Source organism: Micropterus dolomieu, linkage group LG16, assembly GCF_021292245.1.
Source record: "Micropterus dolomieu isolate WLL.071019.BEF.003 ecotype Adirondacks linkage group LG16, ASM2129224v1, whole genome shotgun sequence".
Lineage (NCBI taxonomy): Eukaryota > Metazoa > Chordata > Actinopteri > Centrarchiformes > Centrarchidae > Micropterus > Micropterus dolomieu.
Genome location: NC_060165.1, coordinates 7,039,418 through 7,066,919, shown reverse-complemented (window position 1 = coordinate 7,066,919; position 27,502 = coordinate 7,039,418). Strand labels below are relative to the sequence as shown.

The following is a 27,502-nucleotide window of genomic DNA, read 5'->3' as shown; positions in this document are numbered from 1 at the left end:
TGAAATGACTGAAGTTCTCTTTGTTCTCAGGACTGTCTCAATATGTTATATGTTAATAAAGTTCAAGTTAAAGTCTCTCTAAACCATTCTAACGTTTCGTTAAAAGTTTACAATGCTATGATTTATATTTTTATATCAATCATCAATCAAAGGACCACTGCTGATGAACTCAGAGAATTATCATGCTACTCTCATGAGCATGCCCTAACTCTCATGTCCCCTTCAGCTCTACGGAGTGTTTTAGTGACTTTCAGCTCATTGTTTTGGTTTTCTGACCCGCAACTTTACTGTGTTGGTTCACTCTCACGGCTGTTGTCAGTGAAAAAGTTATGGTAAACTTATTGTACACTACCTGCCCAGCACCTAACAGTAGACTGTATTTTAGCAACTAAAGAGTGAGATGTTTTCCTCAGAAGTTAGTGGAGACCAAAAACAGAGCTAAAAGGAGAGTACATATTGCATGTTTGTCAGGTGGACAGAAACTTAACTCCAAATGAATGATCGTGTTGCCTAACTATTTACACAAATGTCCAACTTGCTTACAAGTTGGCCATATCAACTTATAAGGTGATAATCGTGTTTACGGCTTGTTTCTGCTGCCCTAAACAGCCAGAAAACCTTAAGATTATTTTCATTTCATTTATTTATTTATAAGGACAACACACATTAATTAACATTACTGTAAATGTGCCGGTGTTAACTTACTGGCTAATTTTCAACTGTAGTCCCTCGGAAAGATGTTTTGAAACCTTAAAAATTATAAAAATGTACAGAACAAGTACATCGAAACACCATAAAAACAACAACAAGAGCAACAAAACAGGAATTCTCAAAATCACAGCAGACACCATTTAGACACAGATGGCCATGCAAATAACATGAAGCAACAAGAAACAACCTACTTTTGTTACATGCAGACATGCAGTACAACAATAAACATTACACATAAGTAAAATACCGCAATAATTATGTCTGAAAAAGTTAAAAGATGCAGTTAACGATTGATAAAATGGTAATAGACATGTGACACATAAGCCATGCAACAATGATGAAACTTTTCCGGTTTCCTATTACTGGGAACCTTGCATCCTTTATCCTTGCATACAGGAATTTAATCTTCTTGTAAAAATATGTGTCCAGCATAGAAAATCTATTTTTTAAACACAGCAGCATTAGCACAGCATCGAGTTTAGCTGAGTGGGTACAAATAGAAGCAGGGATAACTGTAAAAACAACCCTGATGGGGTTGTTTTTACAATATCCTGATATTGTCCGCATACATGACTCATACGGTTCCTATTAGTGGGACACTAAAGAAGGACTATATTCTCATGATTTAAAAAAAGGAATTCAGCTCCATGGTGTTTATATAGTGGGTGTGTGCACAACTGGGAGAAAGAAAGCCCAGACATCTTTGTGGAGCTGAATGTTTACGTTTGATGGCATGTAAAGCGGTTGTTCAAACCAGGGAGCCCAGTGACCTGTAAATTAAATTGATCACTTGGAGTGACGACATGTTTTGCAATACCTTGAAATGCATTCCAGTCATTTTTAGGTGGTGAGCCTGTGGGTCCTGGCTCATGCTCTGTGGTGGTGGTGGTCCAGGGTGAGAGGGGGCATTGCCTGTCTAGTATGTAGGTCAGTCATTCTAAAGATTCACGGCTTCTAAAATGGCAGAGAATGAGACAGCTAGAGACCCAAAACGTTCAAGTCCCACAGCTGGGAGATGTTAAGAATAAGGTCCCCCTCAGTGTAATGAACGTTAATGAATGGACTGAAAAGGATAAATGAAAAACAAAAAGGCAGTCATGGAGAAGACAAGTGGAAAAGTAAAGAGGCTTTGTTAGGTGAGAGGCTCTGAGAAAAAACGCTGCAAAAGGAAAATGTGTTTTGGTGTGAGTAGGTCGAGAGGCACTCTAAATCCCCAACAGCCTGTCCCAGTAACCAAAGGCCTCTAGCATGTAGCCTAGATCCTCGGCTACACACAGCTCCAGCCTGAAGCTCACAGATTGTTAAGTGTCCTATGCCTGCAAAGGGTGAGAGTTCAACAGTAATCTGTTTTAATTAATATTTAAGAGTTATTTTCTAGAGGGAGTTTTTGGGAACTCTTAAGAATACTATCAATGATTGAGCTTGTAGACAGAAATCCTGCATTGCAAACTGGGGACATTAAATGATCTAACAATTGAGTTGTATCATGGGAAACGTAGTATGCAGTGTTTATGGAGCTTGACTCACAGGGAAAAAATGTCTTGATATATTTTGTTCTTGGAGAGTAATGTCTCTTGCAAGCCCCCCAACTTTATAGATGTGCAAATTCAAATCACTAGAGTATCTATTCAACTGTCCCAACATCAGCGAAGAAGTTACAGGAATTGGAATGTGATTGGTTTTGGCTTGACCCAATCCAATAAAAGAATAAACAAGTTCAATTGTGCAAAGTGTTCTTAAATGAACCAAGTGTAAACAACAATGTCAACTTTGCACTGCAGTTTTTCTGTATACAAACTCAATCTTGAAAAGGCACACACGATCTGAATACTGCAGGTCTGATGGTTTGGAAGATAACTCTTCCAGTAACTGGAAGTTCACAGGTTCATCCCGCAAGTATACAACTGCATCAGCGCTGGATGATTCCTGTATGTTCTTTGAACATCAGCTGTTTCCTAAACTTTAGAGTAGTAACAGTAAGAGAAATATCAATATAATGTTGCCACTGTATTTTAGTTTCACCTTGACCACAAACTGTCATACATATACACACACAGGGAGTATCCTTCTCTTTCTTAACAGCACTGTATTCCACTTGATACTCCAAGAGATTGCCAAGAGATTCTGTTCACTTGAAGCCCTGCAGGGTCAGATTCTGTAATTATGGAAAATATGAGTCATTATTTCGCCCTCTCACAAGGTATTTTGGAAGGTCTGTTGAAATTTCGGCTCTCCTTCTATCAAATAAACAAAGGATATTTTAAGGTTGTTTTGACTGTTAGGATTGTTTGGAGCACACACTGTGCTGTTGTTGCAGGGGAAGAATCCACATGTTGAGGCACACATACCTAAAGATAGACAAATCAATCCTTGCAATGTAGTATTTTATACTTTATACTCCATTGTAGAACTCCCATATCTGCAGAGTATTAATTAAATAAAATGCTCTAACTGTGTATAAAAAGCATACTCAAGCATGTCAATTTCTTGACAGTGTGTCTTTTGTTTCTTTGCAGGGCAAAGTATTTTCGAGGGAAGAAGCTGAACGGAGAGTATGAGATCCGGGTGGAGCAGGTATTTTTTACGTACATTTTGCCGAAGTAGATCTGTTAATAAACAATTTTAAAAATGTGATGTTTAAAACTGCTTTAATTATTCAGTCTTCATTTAAATAAATAATGACTCCGACCAGAGTTCACTCCGTGTCGGAGTGGAAGTGGCAAGGGTCTTGTTTCGGAAAGGCCCATACTGTACATCATTCTTCTCACTTAACCCTTGACAAGAAAGCAAAGAAGCATATTTCCCCAAATCTTGAACTATTCCTTTAAAGTAGCTGGATTATAATTCAACACAATTGTGTCAATATGATATACAGTATGCACAATAATGTGTGCATAAGTCTAGACATGCAGTATTTACAGTGTGTAGATAACATCTAATTTACCTCAAATAACTGTATACATCTGCAAGCCATTGTTGAGACCAGAGCTGTTTAAGTGGTGGGTTTTTATGAGAGAAGAAAAAAGAGACCACAAAAAACTGGACCGGTGATTTTATAGCCTGTTTGCTCAACTTTCTACTGTTGTGGTCACATCCTCTTTCTGGGACGGGATGGGGTTGGAATATGAGTCAAGATTTTTCTATTAAATGTGAACCTTTTCTAAAATCTTGTGGTGTCACAAATTTTGAACTTCAATAAAAATGTGGCAGAGTTAATTAGACCCCTCAACCTGATAATGAGGGGGCCACACAAGCCCCCCCCCCAAAAGTTGAGCTAGAGCTCCTGCTGACCTACTTAGATCTTGTTGGACCCTCCACTCTTTCCCAAAAGCTCTCTGCACTGGCGATAACAAGTCATTCGCTAATTGCCTTCAGCAGCCAGACTCTTCATAGGCTGTTAGTGCACCTCGCTGAGAGCCTTAGGATGATGGAAATCCAATCTCTGTGTGAAAAGTTAGCAACATGCTGAGATGAACCCTTTTAGGGGATGACAATAAAAGCAGAGAGACCCAATGCACTTTCTCCTTTTTTTAACATCTCTACACAGCAAACATTTTGTCATTAAATAGACTTTCTTTTCAATATATATATATAATATACTAGCTGTCATCTGTCAGGTTCATGCTGTTAAAGCTCTCTGAACAAGTGCTCACAAGCCACAAACTAACATAACTCTTCTCTGGCTTACTTGCTGCCATATAAGGTACCATCTTTGGACTCCAGCACAGACTCACCACAGCATGTGATGCTGCAGTGTGGAGGCCTGATGCCAATCTCCATCAAAGAGTCAAAGCTTTGATTCCTCAATATAATATCTGTCATTAAAGCTGCACTGCCCCTTGTAACTTCCCCAGCCACTGTCCCACAACAAATTTGTGAGCCCATTGTTGTGGATCATTCCCTCTCATTTACATGGCCTGCTTTGAAGTTACATTTGGCAGACGCCTGAGGTCTTGTATCCACTGGTTAACTCTTCCTATCCACTAAACAGATGCTCACAGGAGCGCCCGTGGTGGTTCTTTTTACTCCTAAGTGACTAATAAAAACAGGCTTGAGCCATTGCTCTTTGAATTCTTTTGAAAATGATGAATTATGTTCATTAGTTCTTGATGATACGAGGCCTGAAACACATGTGATCGTCATAGTCAGAAAGCGTACCTTTCTGATTCCAAATAAAAACAATGCCAGAAATCATCAGGTCAGTGCTCATATTATGACCCTGTGACTCACTTAAATCATGAGATACAGAAATGTGATAACACTAAGGCTAAACAAACACAGTCATACAGTTTTCTCTCTGGTGTGTACCGCTGTTTTCTCTTAACAAGCATTTCATAATCTTAGTACAATTCTACAGTAATGCTAGCAGCTTTGGGAGACATTGTGAGACCTCTGCACATTGGTGCTTTGAGCTAAATGCTACTGTCAGTATGCTAACATGCTGACAAAGTCTATAACATCTTCATCATCAAAGTCTACTATACTAATCAATCAAAGGACAGCTGAATTAATTATGCAAAGTAACTTCCTGTAAAATCACAGATTTTTTCTTTTTACATTTTTGTTTGTGTAAGGATTAAACAAACAAGACAGAATGTCTCAATTAAATATGTTTAGATGTTTTGATAGGAGTTTATTTTTAGCCTAGCTAGCTGTTTTTTCCCTGCCTCCAGTCTTTATGCCAACCTAGCACTGACAGCCTCCTGGCTCCAGTTCCACATAGAGAAACGAGAGTGGCATCAATCCTCTCATCTAACGCTTGGCAAGAATGTAAACAAGCATATTTCCCAAAATGGTAAATTTTTTCTGTGCACAGCGTCACCCCACCACCAAAACTGAACAAAACAATAATGCAGAGAAAGAACTGGAACCTGCTACGACTCTCTGTTATAATTAATTAGCATTTCTTTTGATAGATGAACAAACACAAGACAACAAGTTAAATTAATAAAATTAAGCAGAAGTTTTCTAGTTTTGTTGTAGTGTTGCAATGAGTAAACTAACCTATAGTTTCAATTGTGACCAGTTGAAAAACACGAAATGCTAATTACTAGGAACAACTCTTTAAATATGTCTGTAAATATAGCCCAAATTGTTATGATCCGAAAAATGAAAAGTAGGGTCTTAAAAGTGAGAGGTTGTAACCAAGTTAAAAACCAGGATTTTAAAACCTACTAGAATAGTAGCACAAGCGGGAAAAGTTGTAGGGCCATTCACTTGTAAAGTAAGTAATCTCATTTTTAGCAAGATTTACCTCAAGAATGCTAACAATGCTATCATTAACTAACATTAGCCACCATAAGCTGCTGGTATTTAATGTTTCACTTTTTAGAGGAAAATTGTGTTGTTCCTCCTTTTTTTAAAGTTACATAGTCTCAGTTTAAAGTTTGAGCCCAGCATCTGACCCAATTGTGTGTTATTTTCTGTAGATATTTCCTCTGGGAGTTTTATCTCACAGTAGGTGTCTGGAGATTATTTGGCCCACTGACTAAACCGATTTGTTATCTAGACACATATGCTCGCCACTTTACACTTCGACACAGAGATTAGGTGCGTTCATTCAGAGTAGTGGTGCATTCCAGAGGTCTTTGGAGTTTAGAGGATTAGGTATCGGCTACAATGTCTTTTGTTTCCTTTGAAGTATCTCCGATGTGTGTAGCATGGTGGCAGTGCCAGGCTGAGGGCCTTTTGAGCTGAGCTCTTGTGGGCTGAAAGTTGTCACCTTGCTTGTGATGTTTGGCACAAAATATGACAGCCCGTGGCAAAATATGTGAAAATGAATGTTCACCTGCTGCAGTCAAAGTTGATCGCAGAAATAGTGAAACCCGACAAAAGGATGCCAAACAAACGGCCTGTTTGCTACCCACAAGCCCTGCAAAGTCATAAACACTGCAATTTGCACAATTTGAGAAAATGAGGCAGTTCAATTTGAAATGGGTCTGTTGTTTGTGAAAGAACAAGGGGCAGTTCTTTAGGGTTGCCGGACCATGTGTGGTTTGGGTCGGGCAGGGCAACATCTGCTCAGCAGGCTTATGACCTCAGCGCCAGCCACACTCCTTTCTGCTGCAGTAATGGCAGCTCACAGGCAGTTGGCTGTATGTTATCCGTACCCTTTTTTGGCTGGTATTTGCACATGACATAGGGCTTCTGGGTAGAACTTGCTCAAGATGAATGATTTGGTTTGGTACTTGGTCCAGACATTTGACTGATCCAGCTGCCCCCATGCCTTCTGTTGCCCTGTTGCATCTAGCATCTGTCTTAGATTTCAACATTTAGTGCCTCAATGGATTATTTCACTGTTATACAAGGTGGTAGTGATTAGCGGCAAATACTTCTCTGTGGTGCACATGAATGGTCCACTGTACTTCAGACCTCTCAATTGCATCAGTATGTGATTCAACGGAGCTTATCAAGGGTTACTAAAATTCCGAGGTAGTCAACAAAATAGTCTGCCCTGCAACTACAAATCAAATGACTACAGCCTGTTCTCACTTAACATTTGTACACAAAACTGAATAGCTTCACCTCATATAACTCTAACGTGTCAGCTTACCACTTGCCAGACAATTTTCTGCACATTCTTATTCCCCAGTGAGCATGCTCACTGCTATCCAAGAGTAATGTAACAGCTACTTCTACGCAACATTCTTTATTCAAAGCTGTATTTCATCCGGGTCTTGGTTGGTCAAGGTTTTCCCCATTGAAACTAAAGAGGTGAGGCAATAAAAGAAGCACTTTGTATCACAGAAAAATAACCAAATCTATTTTCAGATGAAAGGAAATCATACAATAAGAGGCTCCATCTGGTCTAGAACAATTCTATCAACCAACTCGGGACCAAAAGTAAAATAAGATATCAGTGGAACAATGTCAGTGTTAAATATAATAGGTATTTGTGGAGAGGAAGTTCAGTAAGGTTAATTATGGCTTGGATCTGCGTTAACAGTAGCTCCTTGTAATAACTGCATCTGTTATTAGAAATTCTAGTTATAATGATACATTTTGTTCTTTTCCATAATCATCATGATAAAATATACTTTATTTCCTAAAATGTTTTGTATGTTTTCGACAACCTCCATTGTATAACATTTCTATACTGGCACATTTTTTTAAATCTTTTAATTTTCACAGTTCAACTGCTTTAATGGATAAGACACTGACCGTCCGATTTCAGCTGAATTCATGTTGTGCTCTTTAAGACATTTAAGCTGCTTCTAGTGTCCACATGTCAAGTGACACTTCAACTGATTCTTATTCTGGTAGTTCAACTACCTCATTTGACAACTCCTGTGCAATATTTCACATTGAAAGTATTTTGTTGTTTTTTTGACAGTAACTGCAATTTTCAGCTCATATACATTTTCATAAGAACATTTAACCTTTTCTAGTTATCTTGCTCCCAAGACAAAGTTGCAGATTGTGGTTGAAGTGCAGCTTGATCAGTCCTCCCAAGTTGTTTTTGCCAAAGGACAAAAGATCCTGTTTACAATTTGACTCATGACCAAACAAAAGGCACCTTAACCACCTGAACCTCAGTGACTCGGGTTAGTCTAAAAATACTCACAAAGATTCCAGATGAGCTACTGTCAAGTGGTGTTTACTGTAGTGTCCACAGGTTCACATGGCTTGTCAGGACAGAGCACATGTGACACGATAGAGCAACAACAGTGCTTAACACGACATTATTTTTTCTCAAGTATGAGATATTGGTAATTCAAGTAGAATATTGTGTTGATTAAAGTGCCTATATGTCTGTGTTGCTCCTGTCTTTTTACACAACCAGTGATCCAGCACATATTAAAGAAGTGGTATTATACTAATTTTCAGGTTCATCATTTTATTTAGGGGTTGTACCAGGACAGGTTTACATTGTTTCATTTTTAAAAAACACCATATTTTTTGTCATACTGCACATTGTTGCAGCTCTTCTTTTCACCCTGTGTTGAAGGCTTTGTTTTAGCTATGGAGTGATACATCTTGTCTCTAAATGATCTTTGTTGGGAGTTGCACATGTGCAGTTTCCTGGTTAAGGACTACTAAATAATCAGAAGCAGAGAAGGGCGGGTCAGTGAGAAGCCGGTAAACGCGGTTTCAGTTCAGCTGTACATGTTCCCCTTACCAGCTTAGCAACATGGACTGGAGCAAGAGTTACAGAGTGGTGGGTTATTAATCAGTAACAAAAGTATCTTTCATCCATAAGGTTTTAACTGAGACTCTAGATCACAGTAACAACTTTATGTCCATTGAATGCCATGGTGGGTAGCTAGTGTTTGGAAGGGAGAGGAGAGATGTGCTGCACTCAGTGTTTTTCCACCGGTGTTTTTGAGGGAGTGTTGGACTAGCCGCTTGGCAAGCGTTTTATGAGACGCATTTTGCTTTCATCCATGTGTCGTCACAGGGATGAAAGGGAAATGGCTGGACTACGAATGAGCTGTTTTCAGAGCAGTGTTTTCTGTGGGAGATGGGAACTCCCTTTGGGCTGGACTTTGGGCTTTTTCACTTTGCATTACACGCATAAAAAAGGTATATAACACAATAAAGGAGAGGGAAAAAGTCCAAGAGCATAATATGACCTCTTTATCCAAAGAAGGTTAAAGTCAAGGGCAACTGGACTTGGACTTGAGTTTCCTGGAAAGTGATGAAAGGACCGCATTGTAAGTGGGGGATAAGTGGGTAGGTATTGGTCTGTGTGTGTGGGTTTTCTGTAAACACCAATTTGCAGGCTCCTGTCCTCTTCAATGTGTACAGCACAGTCCAAGAAGGCCTAATTCCCGCTTTCAGACCAACTTTCGCCTCGCAACGCTTTCCTCGCGTGAATATATTCGCTGCAAGTGTTCACACACAAGGCGAGAAGGCGATTTTAAGGCGATAATGTGAATAAACACAACTTGCCTTTACTACAACTGTATGAAACCCAAAGTAAACATTTTGCTGTGATTAAATAGGAATAAACGGATTAAACTGATGCCGAAATAACTACAACATGATGCAGATTTGTTAAACATATGAATTCATGCTTTGTCAGGTCTGTCAGCAAGACAGCAGGACAACAACTTCTAAAATGTTTGTTTTCTGAATGGAGTTTGGATCGATCAGGGCTATGCTATGCTAACTTGGTCACAGTAAAGTACAATGATATCTGGAATAAAGTTACAGACACATGTTTTCTGAACTCACCAGGTAGTTCAACCTCCTCGCTTTTTTTTCTCCCAGCAATGTTTGCATTGCCTTTGCGCTTCGCACCGCCCGACAGGAAATCGCGGCTCTATGGGTCTTTGCATTGACTTTGCTTCGCTTTTGGTCTGAAAGCACCATTACACGTAACCTATTGGCCTCAGGTGAGGATGCCAGCGATGGTCGTTCAGTCTTGGCCTCGGGTAGTCCTAAAAACCATAACGACTGTTGTTACAACAGCCAGGAACACTAAACAACCAGCGGTATCGACAATCCTGGCAAACAACCCCACTGAGGTTAAATAGCCTTGTTTCCCTACCAGTCAGTCAGAACTGAAGAAGTCCTTTGGATGAGGGACAAAATGTCTTCTAGTAACTTTCAACCAAGTCCAGTTGCCCTTGATTTCAACCTTCTTTGGATAACTATGACCTGGATGACTGAGAATCTTCACAGATATGACCTCTTTAGGTCCATGGAAGCTTTTCCATTAGTTGTTGTTCTTCTGTGGTAGAGAGAAAGAGATGTGTTTTACATTTGCTTGGTTTACTGTAAATAAACCAATGAAGAACCAGTGAGTGGTGGTAATGACTATGGCTCGCAGTAACTCCAAGTCCAGAATTTCAAACAACAGTAGAACAAGCCCCTCAGTAAGGAGAAATATTCAGCTTTAGACATTGTTAAACCTAATCGCAACCATACAGTCTTCTGTAATTCTGTTCATCCTGAATTGGCTGAAAGCAATTTTTGAGATGAGGAGAATCAGCTCTGAAGGCAGTTGTCCTGTTTTCCTTTCCCAGGGCAAGAGCTGTTCCAAGACAAGTGTCTGAATGTGTTACCGTGATGGTAACCATGGTGCTGTGAAAAGCCTCCTGTCCTGGCTTCTGGGGCTGTGCCCCACACTAGCCACTTCATACATTACTGCCCAATGACAGTGGTTGTTAGCACTCCTCTTACCCTGAACCAGCCAATCAGAAAATATGTGGAATGCTCGGTCCTTGCCAAAATGTTGCCCACTCTCTGATTTTATCTGGTCGCAGCAAAAGTCAACATAGGACCCTGTGTTTGGGATGGGATTTGTTTAGGAGATGCAGTGATGGAGGGTGTGTGTGTGTACATGTGCAAGTGAGAGTATCTTTTCGGGTGCATTTGGGTTTGTTATGCAGTCTTTTTAGCAAGGCATGTGCTGCCGAGCACACAGATGTTTCTTTCAGAGGTGGTTATCAGTAGAAAAGAGCTGAGAAAAGGAAGGGAGCCAAGTGCATGTCCTTGAGGCACATTGAGTGTGAGTGGCGCCTCGTTGTCCCCTAAATAAGATTACGGCATTTACTCGCCCCCCTGCTCTTCCTCTAAGAGTGCAACACAATAAATAAAAGATGTGGGTGTTTTTTTTCTCTGTTTCTTGGCAAAAAAACCCAGTTTCGTTATGTTGGCACATTCTTTTCAAAACCAACTCACTCCCCCATACAGAGTTTACATGGGCCACAGCACTGGATGAAAGGGAAATTTATCTCTGAGAGAATATTGCTGATAATATGTCCTTTTTATGTAGATGAAAGCCCATGTAAAGCTCGGTAAATCAGGCTTAAAGTCTGAAATGATGATCACTGTGTGAGAATGGGTAGATAGCAAATGACTGAACGTGCTATGCAAATTGGCAGGATCTGGGTTGAGTAGAGGGTCAGCTGGAGGATTTGCTTCCATCCCCATCCATGTGACGTTTGTGAAGGCTGATCTATATGAGATGTGCTACACTGCCTACAAAGCGGGGCAGCTTACTGCAGGTTTGTGTAGTGAGGCTATCACAGCATCAGTTTATGATAAGCTTACTGTCATTCAAACAGATGCTCTTTATTGTGCCAGCTGCACATTTTTTGTGCAAATCACAAAATGTTCATAAACCAAAATAGTTAAAGATAAAGTTTCCTGAAGTTTTCAGTGTAGTTTGAAATTGCTGCTAGTTCCTCTTAGACTGTGGTAACTCTGGTTTTTAATCATTATACCTGCATTAAGTAATATTTTTGACCATGTAAATCCATTATTTACTCTATTTTTAGGTCTCTCTGTTTGTCTGTTTGCTGGTTGGTGCAAAGCAGTTAGCACATGGTGGATTTTTCAGAGCTTTTTCACCGCTGTCTGCTGTTAATGAGATTGAACCAAAACAGTAAAGTCACTGGGCATGAAACCAAAACAATCAACTGAAAGATCCTAAAATGCTCAGTGGAACTGAGGGGAACTGTTATGTTGAGTGATAATTCTCTGTGGTTTTGTCACTACGAGTAACAGCGCTCACACTACACAGACATTTTGACTCATTACTAATATAAAATTTTTGATCAGAGCACCTTTAAAGCTTTTAGGCTTTGACTTATTTATTTACCTAGCCTGTCCACGGTTGTAATCCATCGACCCTCCAGTCACAAGCCTATTTCTTTGATTAGTTGACTGCCATATGCTATTAGTTATGCTGCACATGTGTGCAGGGCTTCTCTCCAAAATGTATCCTTTTGTGGAGGAATGTGCTCCCTGAGTGTATGTGGGAAATATTTAAACAGCATAAATTATTCTGTTCACCCAATATAAACAAAACATTGTAAGATCACTTTGCTAATATCACGTGTATATCATGAAAACTTTGCATGCAATTTCAAAAAATTCCTCCTCAGGCTCCAGCCAAAAGCAGTGTGGAAACACACTGTGATTGTGTTTTTCTGTGTTCTCGGTGGCAGCATGCTGTGGTCACGTTAATAGCAGAGCTGATAAACAAAGCTGTTCTCCTGGCCTCATTTTCATTTGATTATGTTTTTCCTTTGAGTAACATTTCATCGTCAAATACAGCATTCCTTTTGTGCACTGTAAAGAGGTAGTGAATGATTGAATTTGGTCCATTGCCGACTCAGGTTTACAGTACTCACAGACAAATGAAATGCAGCCATGGTCTCTTTGTGGTGTTGTGTTTGGTAGTCAACCACGTCATGTCAAATTTAATTTTTGTTTTTCCACAGAGAGTCAGCAGGCTGCTTGTTTAGGGCCCATTAAATCTACTACATTAGTGTCTCTCCTTATACTTAAAAGTGATGTGAAGACTAACAAACGGCAGCGTTTCATGTCTAAGGGTCAACTGGCTGCTGTTTAGCATCCCTCCTGGGCTTTTCTGTACCTGGAGTTTACGATGATGCAGCCATAAGGTTGGACCGTGTCAGGGAACCCTGGAAGTATGACAGTATGTTGATTCAGCAGTGTAATAGATGGGCTGAAATCATTCTCTGCAAGCCAAGTCCCTCCACCTCCCCTCTGAGGAGCACGGTCAGAGTGATGTGGCAGAATGCTCAATTTTGTTCCGGTGCGGTTTCCTTAGCGCAACAGCCGCAGTCAAGAACAGCAATGCTTCTTAAGCATTTAGGAAACTATAATTATATTACTAGCCAAAACTGTATGTGCTATACAGACATGTTTACTGCACATGTAGTCTTCTTGCAGTTTGGCCACTGATTGTCCTTCATGACACAATCATTCATAAGCCCCTTTGTTGTAATATAATACACGTCTTAAAACTTGTCTTACCATGTTGTATTATACCTCAACTTTATCATCCATCAATGCCACAAAAGAAGTCATATGTTTCTAATACAGTCTTCATTTACTGGTGATGTTCACCCTTCACAGCCTTCCTTTTATCACAGTGGTTTTGAGCTAAATGCTAACAGCAGTTTGCTAACACGCTTCCAATGGCAATGTTAACATGCTCATGTAATGTTAAGTGTAATGTTTACCTTGTTCACCGTCTTAGTTTGCATGTTTGCATGCTGACAATTGGTAATTAGCACTAAACACAAAGTACAGCTGAGGCTGATGGGAGTGTCATATCTGTTTTGCAGTATTTGTTCACTAAGCAAAGCATTTTGCAAATGAAATATATGGTATAAAACAAGAAATTCCTCATGCACAGCAACAACAGTCCGGTGCTGGTAGGTTGCAGGATTTAGCAATGAAATGAAAAATAAGCCACGGCATACTGAAATGGCGAAATGCATTTTTCACAATAAATTATAAAAAAAGTCAGTTAATAAATGGTATGTTTGATGTACTTCTGACAGAAGTGTGCTGTGTTGCACCTGTAACCACACCCAGTGACAGTGATGTCACACACGCACCCCGTAGAAGTAGACTTTTCAGTTACTGCTAAGTTGCTCGTTAAGCTATATTTTGAGTTACAGTAACTGTTTTTTGACAATAATACTTTGTAAAATTAAATTTCCGATATTCAATTGGAAACCTTTTGTGAAAACACCATCACTGTGACAGAAGAAAGTTAATTTCAGGAATGCTAAATTTGGTCAGGACATTAACATTAATAGACTTCTCGACAGCTGTGACAATCATTACCAGGAAAATTCAATTGTCCCTCTCTGGTCCATGTCCATATAAAAAGTCTGTTCCCAGAAGTCGACTGTCGCCCCTCCTTTTGAGTATCTGTGGGAGTTTGAATGAGTGTTTAGGTAGCCGGGCTACAGCCTTTCACAAGGCTCTCACTGTCCTGGAGGCCACAGACTGGGGATAACTCAATTTGCCTCCTCTCACCAACTCTTTCTGTTTCTGACTCTTGTCTTTTTCTCTCTGCTGTGCAAATGCAGAAATGTAAAATTAAGTAAACCTGAACGAATCTATTGTCTGTACTGTCTTGGTGATCAGAGGTACTCTTTCCCCCTTCCTTATAGGAAAGATGCTGAAGTGCTAGAGCCTGCATCTGTAGCTCCATCATATGACTTCCACGAGTCATGAAAAGAAGAGAATGTTTTCACTTTCACTTTTAAAAATGAATATGTTTCTGACAGAAAGACCTTTTGTTCATCCAAGTACTGAGTCAGGGAGTTCTATTACTATAGAGAAACTTGACCTTATACAGTGTATGCTGAATCCTTTTTTTTGTGCTCCCCAGGCGGAGTTCTCGGAGATCAACCTGGCCTCCTATGTCAACTCGGGATGTATGGTGGACATGCAGGTCAACAAAGGTGGCACCAAAGTGGTCAGGTAAGATGCTTGAGGGGGTAAGAGAGCTCGAGTCCTTTGACGCATTTGCCCACGCTATCTGTAATCTGCCTCAGTGAGCCTGCACAAAGACTCTAGTTCTTTTCTCCCAGTGGCATTGAGCATTACTGTGTAGGCTATATATGACAGTGCTTGCACTCACTCAAATCAAGGCTATAATGTGATTATGCCATGGGAGAACTAAAACAAGACTTCTTACCCTATTTCAATCTTAGTGGTAAATTTGTGTGACAATGTTGAAAAAAGAAGGATTAAAAATGTTTAATCTTGTCACTGTTTTCATGTGGCTTTGAGCACCATTTTATCTCTACTTCTCACAGTGTCACCATAATGCTATTTCATATAGCAAAATGCACATGTAACAGCAAGTTTTAGCTAAACAGATCGGCGCTCTGAAAATACTGATAATTCCCAGTAGGCGGTTGGTTGCAGTTCTAGCGCTTATGGTAACCTGGAAGCTAGTTTGAAGCTATAAGCTAGTCTGCGCACATGTAACTACTGCTACTGTTGATATTAGATTACTTTTTATCATATAACCCGTCATTACTATTATTGTGGACAGCTACTCGTACTTTATATATCACATTAGCGCGTAGCTTGTGAAAATAATGGTACATTTTGCAGCTGAAGAACAAGATATTTCCTTTAGGAGTTGGTGGAGACCCACACCACTGACCCAAGTGACCCAAAAAAATCAGTCAATTCGGGTTTAACAAAAAGTAGGAGTATTAAATACCAGAGCAATATTCAAAATAGATATAACTATTATAATTAGATAGTCCTGGTGTTCTGCATGTTGGCTCACTGTCACACTGTCATGACTCACTGAGACACTTGACTAGAATAGAACCATCGTTAATGTTAGTAGTAACACCTGTTTTTTTTTTGTTTGTTTAATAATTGTTTTATCAATATGATCTCCAGTTATCATTTAAGTACATTTTGGATCTGAAATATGAATCCCTCTATATCGTCAACCCTCTTTATAACATTTAATTATTTATCATTTGGTAAAAAATGATCAGTGTCATTCCATGAAAGTCATTATTGCCTAGTACTACTACTTATTCACCTACACCTGCAGTACAACCATTTTTTTAGATGTCTTTTTTCTTGTCTGGTTGTTATGTTTTCACCCAGCTAGCTCTCTTCGTGACCCCCAACAATTGCCGTTGCTGGAAGAGTGATCATACACACCGTATCTTCAAACTCTTGTGACAAAAGTCTTTTACTTCTTGTTCTCCAGGCTTCTGAACTTCTACATCCTGATTGGTCTATTGGATCAGCATCAGTGTATGCCAGCCAGTGTCAGCCCACTAGTCCCCGTGGTAGCCTTCTTGGGGAATAATCAGCTAATCTTTGTTTTGGCCTCGACTCCACGCGATTTTCTAAAATAAAATTTCTTATTGGTGTTGAAAGTATTTGTGCCGGAAATGGCCTCACCAGACAGTGCAGTGTGAAATCAAGCAAGTATAATCACTGAGCAGGTGCAGTGACACAGCTGATGTTACAATGCAACCTGTGGGTTGACTATTTCTTGGTGATATCGGCGTAATGATAGAGAAGGCAAATTGGCAGCAGATGGCCTGACTTGTTCACAAACGCAGACATTCACTTCCAGTTTGTTGTGGTTTAGCTTGTTTTTTATTCATTTGACTCTGAACTTGACTACAAATAGGATAATTGTAATTGACAGTCAAAGTCACAAATTCATACGCCCACAAGAGGATATTGTTTATTGAGTAAGTAACTGGATAAAAGATCAGCCAAAGACCCCAGAGTGTAAATAGATTCAAATCTGTCCTTGTCCAAGATCATAGCCAATGAAAACTCATTATTTCTTTGATAGTGATGTTTTTTATTCTCAGCCAGAAGCATGTTGTAATGCGTCCCCTGATAGACACAGGACAGACATAACACTAGTTTCCCAAGCACAAACTAAATGCACAAGGTCTGATTACATTTCTTCGTGTGTGTGTGTGTGTGTGTGTGTGATCATGTGATGGCTGCACACATGCATACGGGCACGTTTACACTGTAGTGTATATTTAAAGCAGGTTGCTGCTATTCCACGTGTCTTCTGGCTGTTGTGTTTGCGGCGCTCTGACCTCTGACCTCTGTCCACAGGCATGCTCTCTGAACACATCTCCTCTCATGGCTCAATGCAGCAGTACACTTTCTCACACTTCTGTGGTTTCAGGGTTGCTTGCTAAGTCAGGTTTTTCCCGCTTTTGTCATCGCTGTGCAGAACAAAAATATGAATCTACGGTTGTACAGTTAAAGATACCCAGTGTGTGCGTGTGTTTATGTGTGTGTGTGTGTGTGTAATTGACAGTCAAAGTTATATGTGTGTGTGTATAGTGTGTGTGTGAATCATGTTCTTGTTTATCTTGTTTAGGTCTCGTAAACTGTTGGCTCCATCTGTCTTTACACCTGGCATAAACATGCGCACTGCATCTAGTGATTAGCTCTGTAATATGCTGGCGTAAATGTAAAGATCCAGTCATCCAAACGAGCTTTGAATGTGATCATGTAAACATTTGGCCTCCTTTAGCATCAAAGTGTTTAAAGAAGTGCATCTGTCACCGAAATGCCAGATCTACATAAACGAGGCTTAACTTTAAACCTGGACTGAATTTAATGACACCAGGGTGCCAGATGTATCTATGATGCATACGCACATAAAAAAAACAATGCATATTTCCCCCTCTCAAAAATCTGGTATTTAGAAAGGCAGAATGTGCGTACTCATGTTCTCCTCGAGGGAGCTCAGTCTAATACCGTAAAATTAAATTGAAAAAACATGGTGAGAGACTGAATGAATAAGTTTGCGTGATTTGTTGTGAATCTACAGCCATAAATCATGGTAGTCAGATGTGTGATTTATTATGGTTTTGAATGTTGGTGTGGGCTTATTTGTATTATTTGTATTGTATTCATTATATCCTTTATTGGACAGCACTTAGTAGAGTCTGTTTTAATACAAGTGTAATAAACTAAATCATTAATTACATTCTTAATCTTTGATGAAAATAATAAGAGATATCGCTGCCAATGACTGGTTCATGGGATTAATAGTCATACCACCCAGAAAAATGATTAATGGTGTCTGACTCCATTTACAGCTAACTGCAGGACTGGAATCACGCACACAGTTTCACAAGGATTGAAGCATGTGAATGCACAGCTCTAAAAATCGGATAAAAAGTATGCGAGTACCTCTGTCTGGCTTTGTGCATCCAGAGGTTTGATTGTGACCCTGTGCAAAGTTCAGGCCCGAAATCTAGAAACAAAATGTCAGTGTCAAGGCGTAGGAACCATCAGTTTTTGCGTCATAGTTTAGTGGATATGTTTACTTTGGCTTGGCTTTCATGTTACCACCATACCTTTGCTTTCCTTAACTAAATAAAAAGATGCAACAAAGCCTGACTGCTGGTTCCTGCTTCCTGGGCATAAGAAGTGCAGCCTCCTTGCAATGTTGCCACCACTGTGTGCAACGTGGCACATATTGCACAGCCTACAGGACAGCAGAGTGACACACCACAAGTTACAGTAGTTATTGCGTGTTCTTCCCAGCAGCACTGCTGTAGTCAGCCCTTTGGCTCCTCTGCTCTCTGCTGCCAAAACCTCCAGCTAGCTGCTCCGCTCCAAGTGACAACACTGGTCTGGCTGAAAGACGGATCACCAAAGTATGATAAACCACAGAGCAACATTTCTTTCCTCCACCATCCTTACACAGCTCCAGGTGTAGTTAATAAAACCTGTTGATTAATAAGTGGTGATTAATGTCGTGGAGTGGGTATGTTAACGGTTGAGGATTGAGGAGTTTATTGAGCTTGTTTTACTGTTGCACTCACTATAAGTGGTTTTGGGTCGCAGTGTCAGCTAGATGGCTTTAATGTGGATGTAAAAGTAAAGTGTGTGTGTGAGGTGGAGGTTTGGAGTTCAGCATAACAAACTTTAGAACTCAATAAAAACATTTATTGCTCTCAGAGGGCCTAATTAACACTAGCTGCTCACATTATTGTACACTGATACCTACGCTAATGCTTAATTTCAAGGAGCTCTATTTAAATGAAGTGAGCTTGTTTTTTTCTTAAGACACAGCACTTTGTTAAATCTAAAAAAAATCAAATCACAAAATTCTTTTATTATAATTCTGAAGGTGTCTGATATAATAGTATATAATTAGAACTGAAGTATCAGTGAAACCGGTGAGGTTTTCTGTGTAACTGACAACAGCTCTGGGCTAACAATAGCATCATGACCAATAAATAACAACAACAACAAATCTTTATTCAAAGTAGCTTTAATTTAGCTTTTAGTCCAGTCAAACCATGCCTCTAACTTCACAGAAATGAAGGGTGAACACCTAGAATTTGAATTATTCACAAATGCATCATAATCAGTAAATACCATAAGAAACAATTTGATGTGCACATGTTGCTAGGACAACACACAATGACGGGTGATTCCCAAGCACACTAGCTCATTTTGCTCATAAGGAGAAGGACTGTTGATATGTAGCTTGACAGCATTATACACCAGTTGGTTTACACGTAGTCTGATAAACAGACTAAATTGCAATTTTGTTTCACTTAAATCATTGAGCCTGGTGCTGTGTGGATGTGAGTTGACTTCTTGTTGGAAGAAGGGCGTTATTTAGTAGCCAGTTGGAGGCGAGTGACATCTCTGTCCTGCTGATGTAATTTTCAGTTGACATGGACGTTGCGGTAGCTGTTGATAAAGTTTTCACATCAACTGGGGGAATGTTCAGATTTAGAAGTTGTTATTTCTGTAAGTCGACTTACAAAAACATGTATCTCATAATTTCTCATAATCATCAATCATTTTTCAAGGGTGCAGCTAGCTAGCTATGTAGGAAGACAATGCCCACATTCTTAATCCTGTCCACTAAGCTCTGATTGGTGTGATTGGTTTCTCTGACAGCTGTCAGTGGGCAGAACACTAGACTTGTTTGAATTGCTGAGCATATCGAGGATGTGCATGGTAATTTTAAGGTAGGGGTAAATCGGGGCGAAAGCAACAAGGCGATTTTCTCAGAGCCCTGACTGCATTTGCAGTCCAAGCTGTGACAGCACCTTCAGCACGCAACCCTTGATGGAGCTGCCAAATATTGCATGATTTCGTCATCGTTTCTCGCGGCTGTCTTCGGAAAACTGTTTTTTCGAACACGGCAAGTAAATTTCTGGATCGGGACTGTTTTTCGATTTACAAGTTGTGTCTCTCGTTTCATGTGTCACAATAATGATTAATCTACAGGTTATTTAGTGCTTTAACACACCCTGAAGTTTGCCCTGTCGGAGTTTTTCAGTGTAAAAGTAATTTGTGTTGATATGTCAGTACATCGTTCCTGTCGGGACGAAAGTAACACGTGTACTTTTGTCCCGCTACAGTGACGACAAGTGTTTCTTTTGTCCTGCTGCTAATGTGGTGACTTTCTCTGTGTTGCAGCATGTATTGAAACATGTTTATGTTATATTATACCAACAGATTATGCCAAGAGTGAGGGTCAGAAAGACAGACAGAGGTGATTCAGCCAGATGTTTTCATGCACATATTGGAATTACGTATAAAATCAGCTGGATAGAAACATGACTATTTTTGCATTATTTTGAGAATTTATATTTATGTTATGAATATTCATTTTCATATTGTTCATATTGTTGAAGAAATGTTTTATAAAATGGATTGACATTGCCAATAAAAAACATTTTGAACAGGTATACGGTTGGGTTACTTTTGAAACATTTGAAGAAACTATAAATAAAATGAAAATGTAATTATAAAATAAATAAAAATACTTTTGCAGTTACATATTCACAAGGTGGGCGGCACGGTGGTGCGGTAGTTAGCACTGTTGCCTCACAGAAAGAAGGTCGTACTTTCAACCCTCCTGTGTGTTACTTTCGACCCTCCCGTGTGTTAACAATGTGCCGCTTATGTTTAAAGTGAAATTATACAGAAGTCGTTCTACATTTGTACAAAATACCACACCCCAAAGACCACACCTGTGAGTTAGTGACCACAGCAAAAATATATCACTGTCTATAACATAATCTTCTAAAATCGTTTTTTTCTGAAAAATGGTACTTTCGCCCCTGCTCTCCCCTATGTACTCAGGCTAGCTTACACTTTCGCCTAACTTAGAGGTGCCCTGTGGATTTTTGTTGTAAATGAAAATAAAGTTTACATTCACTGATTTAAACAAAAATTTTTGCTTGCTACAAGTGTTATTCTTCACTGTCTCTGTCGGCGCATTGCTATGTTTCTTAGCATTTTACCGCCACCAGCTGTTGGTGGAAGGAGGTAAATCGCACCACCCCGCATCTGGGTAGGCTCAAAGACATAGATATAATGTTGAAAAACAGTATTCCTTTAACAGAGCTGACTTCAACTCAAGTGTCCATAGATTTATAAAGTCAATTTAACTTGTGTTTATTATGAAATTATCACCAAGAGCCATATTTGGGCAAGTATAAGTAACAGACGTAGATTCCATTCCCAGTAGTGTAAAAGTTTTTATGTGCAATTCCAGCTCTCAAAAGTCCACAGTGCAATTCAGTAATTTTCTGTAAATATATAAAAATATTTTAGATGAGCTGACTGCATTTGAGAAAGTTCTCTAAATTTGTTTTAGTAATATACTGAATTCCATGTGTGTATGTGGCTCCCGACCTCGGCATGGCAGGACAGACTTGTCACATTCCTCATCATTCTCTGCCCCATAGATGGAGGGAGGGAGGTAGCCAGAAGACATTAGCGGATCCTTGTCTGATTTCTTCTTGTTTTTCTCTCCTTCTATTTAATTTTCTGTCCTGAAAGCTACCGGTCTCAGCCAGACAGGGCCACCCCTCTTTCCTTTCCAATTCCCTACAGAACACATAAGAAGACTCTCCTCCTTTGGTTACCTCAGGTGACGATTAACTGCTTAGGCGACAAAGAGACGATTCACACACACACGCACACACACACACACACAAACAAGCCTTAACCATCCCTTCCCTTGACCCTGTGAAAGCCTGTTTTAATCAGTGAGGCAATGTCTGCTTGGAGCAGCCTCAACACCTAATACCTTAGACAGGTTCATCTTGTTACCAAGCAAATAAATCCCACTCACAGACACGCTGAGTTTAGACATGGCTTTAAGACGCCTGAGGGTGGTTTCCTTTAGGAGTGCTGTGACTGTAACAAAAGCATACAGTGGCCGTGAGGCCCACTCCACCATGCTTTTGTAAAATAGCCATGAATACAAATGGCCCCGCTAATTCACTCAAACGGTTAAGAACACTCATTTCCCTTTCTGCCAGAGGTCATTTGGTGCTCTATCGCTCTTGCAGCTCCTTTCCTCATTACATCTGCCTCCCGTGGGACTGTTCTGTAAATCCTCAACACAATCACTGTTAAGCAACTAAACATTCTGTCATTTGTTTTGCTAGTAGATGTGCCGATGTTACACCCTCTCCTGTTTGGATTTTAGAGGTGTAATTCAAATTAATCTACAAGTCTTTGTTATTTTAGTTGTTGGCATGCGTCCTTTATTTTCTATGTGACCTTCGCCGTGTTCAGTGTGATGTGGGGATGAGCCCTGGAGTGCGATCGTAGCTGGAGGCGATCCAGGGCTTTGGCAGCTCTGACTGGGCCACCGCCCAGGATCTGAGCCACTGCCAGGTCGCGCTGGTGCCACCGGGATTGGAGCCACAGCCGCAACCGCAGGGAGTCCTAGATCCAGGCTAGTTGACCACAACATGATGCTAGGCTAGGGAGTCACTATACACACAGAAAGGAGAGTTCGTCAGGGTTCTTTGGACAAAATGCATGCAGTCCAAGATCAAAACCTAAAGAACAGTCGGATTTGTTTAAGAAATATACTTAAGTTTCATGTAGTAAAACCTTAATAACCTAATGTACAACATCAACATTAATTGTGATTAGATGCTGACTGTTATAACTGTAACAAACTTTACATTAAAACAGTTTTCAGCATTATTCTCTTTTTCTGTTGAAGATTGCTTTTCCAAAATTCACGCTGTTGACCTTTGAGAAAACTTCTGTCAAACATTTCAAGTTGTTTCCTATTGTCAGCCAAGTAGATCTCAATCCACCAGTTAAAACAAACTGAAATGTTGACTTTTGGACCGAGGGGTTTTGGAAAACCCCTCTCCAGTTGTTTCTAAATGATGATGATTATCATTTAACAAAAGCATACATAGTTTTCATAAGCAGAGCGGCAGAGTAAGTATTAATGTATACCCCAAAGCTGATATCTTTGTTTAATGTTTGACAGGACTAAACATTTTGTCACATAAAAACAGGAATGCTCTGCTACAGTGCTGCCAAAAAGCATGACATAACAGTCCCTCTTATGTAAATGGTTAATTTAATTTAGGGCTAACCCCGAATAGTCAAAGATTGGCGGAGCCTGATTCAACTGTCGAAACAAGGATCATGCCGTTTTGGCGATATGGGGGTGCTCAACGTCTGATTTTACATAGAACTACCAGTTTTCTCCCAATAAGTTAATATACAGCCTATTACAATATACATTTCAACGTTTAATGCTGTAAATAAACATGTAAAAAGAATAAAACTTTCAATCAATGTTTTTAAAGTGTGTGAATAAAAAAATTGTAACCCTAACCGTGGATCGTCAGTACACATGTGTAGGGATAGCGTGTGTGTGTGTGTGTGTGTAGTGGCAGAAGAGGAACACTCGGTGAAGAGACCGAGCCCAAGCTTCACCGGTGTTGTGTTGAGTTTTCCGCACTTCGTGGGACTTTCTGATCATTTAATGAACCACAAAAACAATATTAATCGTTTTTAAATAGCAGGCTACTTCAAATAGACCCGCGAGGAACCGCAACGTGCATGCAGTTGTCGGCAGCAGGGCATGCACACAACACTCAGGACTGGTGAACGACAGGAGAGAGAGAGGGAGAGAGTGAAAAGGGTCTTCAAAAAGCCTCAGTTTAGCTGGTAATGTACAGTGTAAGTTGCACTGACTAATGAATAGAGACTGCAGCTCTGCAGCTTCTCAAGATTAAAGCAGAGCTACCGTGTTTTAAATCCCCCCCTCCTAAAAAGCTTTTTCAGGGAAACCTCTTGCTATTCTGCTTGGAGGTGTGCACAAAGTATTTCATGATGCTTTCCAAGAAATACATGCACATACATACACAGGTTTTTACACTAGTATTTGTCTACGTATTAAACAAAAGAGATACGTGTTACTGATCTTTGGAGGGGTTGCTAGGCATATTTTTTTACTTTTGAGAGAGCTAGCATAACTGTTTTACCCTGCTTCCATTCTTTATGCTAAGCTAGCTATTCACCCCCCCAGCTACAGCTTCTTATTTATCTCCCAGAAAAAGAGCAAATTTCCCACAATGTTGAGCTTTTTTTGTTACACCATAAAATGACTTTTAGCTGGAGCTTACATGACAAATTTGTGGCACTATAGAGGTTTTTGTTTTGCTATAGTGTCTGTCCTGGTAACAGGAAAGCACAGACTTTTCTCTCTAAGGTGCATTTCCCTCCGATGACGGAGAGCCAGTTCAGCACAATGCACCATTGTGTACAAGTGCTGCGCTGATCCTCGGCATGTACTGTTTGACATTTGTGGCGAGTTCTACCCCGATTATCCTTATCATTGAGAGACAGACTGATGGGACGAAGATAAGGCCCTTACCAGCCTTTGAGCCAGGCACAGGGCCAATATGAAGACAAATGTTCCCCGCAATTCAGACATCCCTGTGGAGCCCATTAGAAGGTCAGAGATTCTGTATGATAAATGGATCTGGAGAACAAAATGGCGGCATATTGTCTTGGGTTTGAATAGTTTTCTGCTTTAGGAATGCTGATGAAAACATTCTGTTGGCACTGTTGTACTGTATATCATACAGATATAAAGGGTGGTGAACTTCTTTCTCTTCATCACTGGCTTTAACAAATTTAAACTTTTTAGGCCATTAGGGGCAGTGGAAACAAGCTGTAAACAACATGGAAATGTCATCAGATTATAAAGTGAGTTAGTGATATGGGTTAGGATTAAATTAGCATTAATTTTAAGTTGTGTTTCTGGTCACCTGATTAATCTAATTCCAATAGTTACTCTCGCCATAGCTCTGTTTTGAGTCCCCTGAGAGACCTATCTGGCTCTAGCAGCTAAATGCTCTACTGTGTTCACTCGTTTGTCACTAACTTCTACCATTTGGTGCTGGGCAGGTAGCGTAGAGTGAGTTTATCAGAGCTTTTTCACGCAAATAATTCAAGTTGCGGGCCGGAATGATGAGCTGAAAGATGCTAAAACGCCCTGTAGAGCTGAAGGAAGCTGCAGAGTCTCGAGATTATTCTCTGTGGGTTCATCACAACTAGCGACCACTTTCACCTACACATGGTCATTAGATCCTTTTTAATATAAAATCTGTCAGTAATTTTATGAATAAAGTTTCACTAGTTGAAAAATATTTCACCTAAATGTAAGTTACAATATCGACATCAAAGAAGGTAGATTCACTATTATTAAGATACCTGAGACAAACTGTTAAGTTTTTATTAATTTAAATGATGTTACCTTTTTCACTTGACTTTAAGAATGACTTTTTAAAAATGGATATTTTTTCCACCACGTCTGTACCTATCCTGCTCAACTTGCTATTCAAGTGGGCTCATGATTCCACGTGGATCCATTGCCTCCCCATGTTCTAATCTATGATCCTGCGATCGGCAGTATCAGTGCCTGTTATCAACCTTTATTGTACCACTGATAACCCATTCAAAGGGTGCATTAGCATATTGCCCGTGAAGTGATGACTGTAAGGCCCGAGCGATTCGGATCATAAAGCATAAATGTGTGGCTTTAATGTAATCCACGACCTGCAGGGAGCCCTGCTTCTGCAGAAGAAGTCCGAGTGAAGAGACAGAAAAACAAAGTTAATGGGTGACAAACCTCAGTAATGCTCTGCTGCTATAGGGCACTGGGTCCATTAAACGTAGCCCGGCGAAAGCCATCCCGTTGAGCTGATTGTCTCCTGCATCTGGCCTTTTTGTGGTAATGAAGTAGCACAAAGGTGTCGTCTACCTGGTTTATTGCATGTATGCGTTTAGCATCGCATAGAGTAAACAGTTTTGTGAACAGATCATAATAGATAAAAACAAGGGATAAGAGGTTGTCCTTGCGCTACATCTGCATTGTGAATATATCAGACACATGGAAAATGTCACTGGTATCCTGTCCTGAGAGGACTGCATTTAAATTTTGGTTTAATCCCATAACAAATTAATTAATCTATACAATTTTGCATTTATCGTGAGTGGAGCTCTTCTTGAAGGCAGACCATGTTTAACAGGAACCCCAAAAGAGAAAGCCCAGTGATATTAACTATTTTGCAACTGTGTGACTGCCTGCATAGAACTTGCTTCTGTAGTGAGCTGTCGATTCACTGATTGACTGAAATGAAAGAAATTGGCAACTACGCATTTTGGTGACAAATGGCAGCAAAGAGAGGCGGGATGACATGCAGCAAAAGTGCCCTTCTTGCTTCCATAGCCGCATTCAACCCCTCCGATCTGGATTAGAAGATTTTAAGATTGGATGATAGCAGTGCATTTTAAATCAATGTCTTGGCTCATGCAGCGTTAAACATCCCGTGCACACCCTTAAGCAAAATGTGGTTCTCTTTTAACTTTGAGTGTTTGCTAGAAACAGCACGTTAAACAAATCGTTGCATTTATCAGGAACTGTTGAGTCTGGTTTGGTTCTGGAGCCTCAATAAACAGCTTGATCCAGTATAAATAGCACAGCCTTTGGTCTGCTGCCACTGCGGGTGAGTGCAGCAGCAGCAGCGAGGAACAGCTGCAGTCGCTCTGTCGCCGAGACAAGATCACTCCTCAGTCGTCCTGCCAGCCCTGTCCCCGCTGTCTAACATAAGCAACACTTGCCTGTTTGAGGGCCTGGTTGTAATTTCACCCCACAATCTGCAGCCCTTTACCTCCTGTGTGTGTATACCTGTGCATATGTGCACGCATATATTTACTGTGCATGTTGGATGTGCAAGTGTTTGCCTGCAAGTTAATAGAAGTCATTTAGCAAGAAAAACAAATACAGACATTTTTACTTTAACTTGCCTTAAAGCTGCACATATGAATATTTTATTTTTCACACTGGATCAAATGATTTTGTGCAGTGTGAAAGAGGTCACTTGTAGTGACGAACCTACAAAGAATAATCAGCCTTCAGCTCGCCTCAGCTCTTCGCATCATTGAAGCGTTTCTCAGCTCATTGTTTTGTTTTACAGACTGCAGCTTTATTGTTTAGGTCCCTTCTTACTGCTCTCATCAAACTCATTTCTGGCTGCAGCAGGCAGCTGATTTCAGTGATGAGCCCACTGTACCCAACTACTCAGCACCAGTACTCTATGATGTAAGTGCTTGATAATGAGTTTGCAGTTGACAAACAACCCAGCTCCAATTCCAAAGCATGCTGCAAAGTATCTCTTTTACACACACACACACACACACACACACACACACACACACACACACACACACACAC

General features: G+C 40.1%; 1 protein-coding gene across 2 annotated transcripts in view; it reads left to right on the top strand.

The window, feature by feature from the left end:
- The window catches only part of LOC123985178 (synapsin-3-like), a 112,434-nt gene that overhangs the window by 18,328 nt on the left and 66,604 nt on the right, over positions 1-27,502 (top strand). For both annotated transcript variants that reach the window (XM_046072599.1, XM_046072598.1), the window contains exons 3-4: positions 3,228-3,285; positions 14,822-14,913. In XM_046072599.1, coding sequence (XP_045928555.1) covers positions 3,228-3,285; positions 14,822-14,913 — 150 coding nt within the window. The remainder of the gene's footprint in view (positions 1-3,227; positions 3,286-14,821; positions 14,914-27,502) is intronic.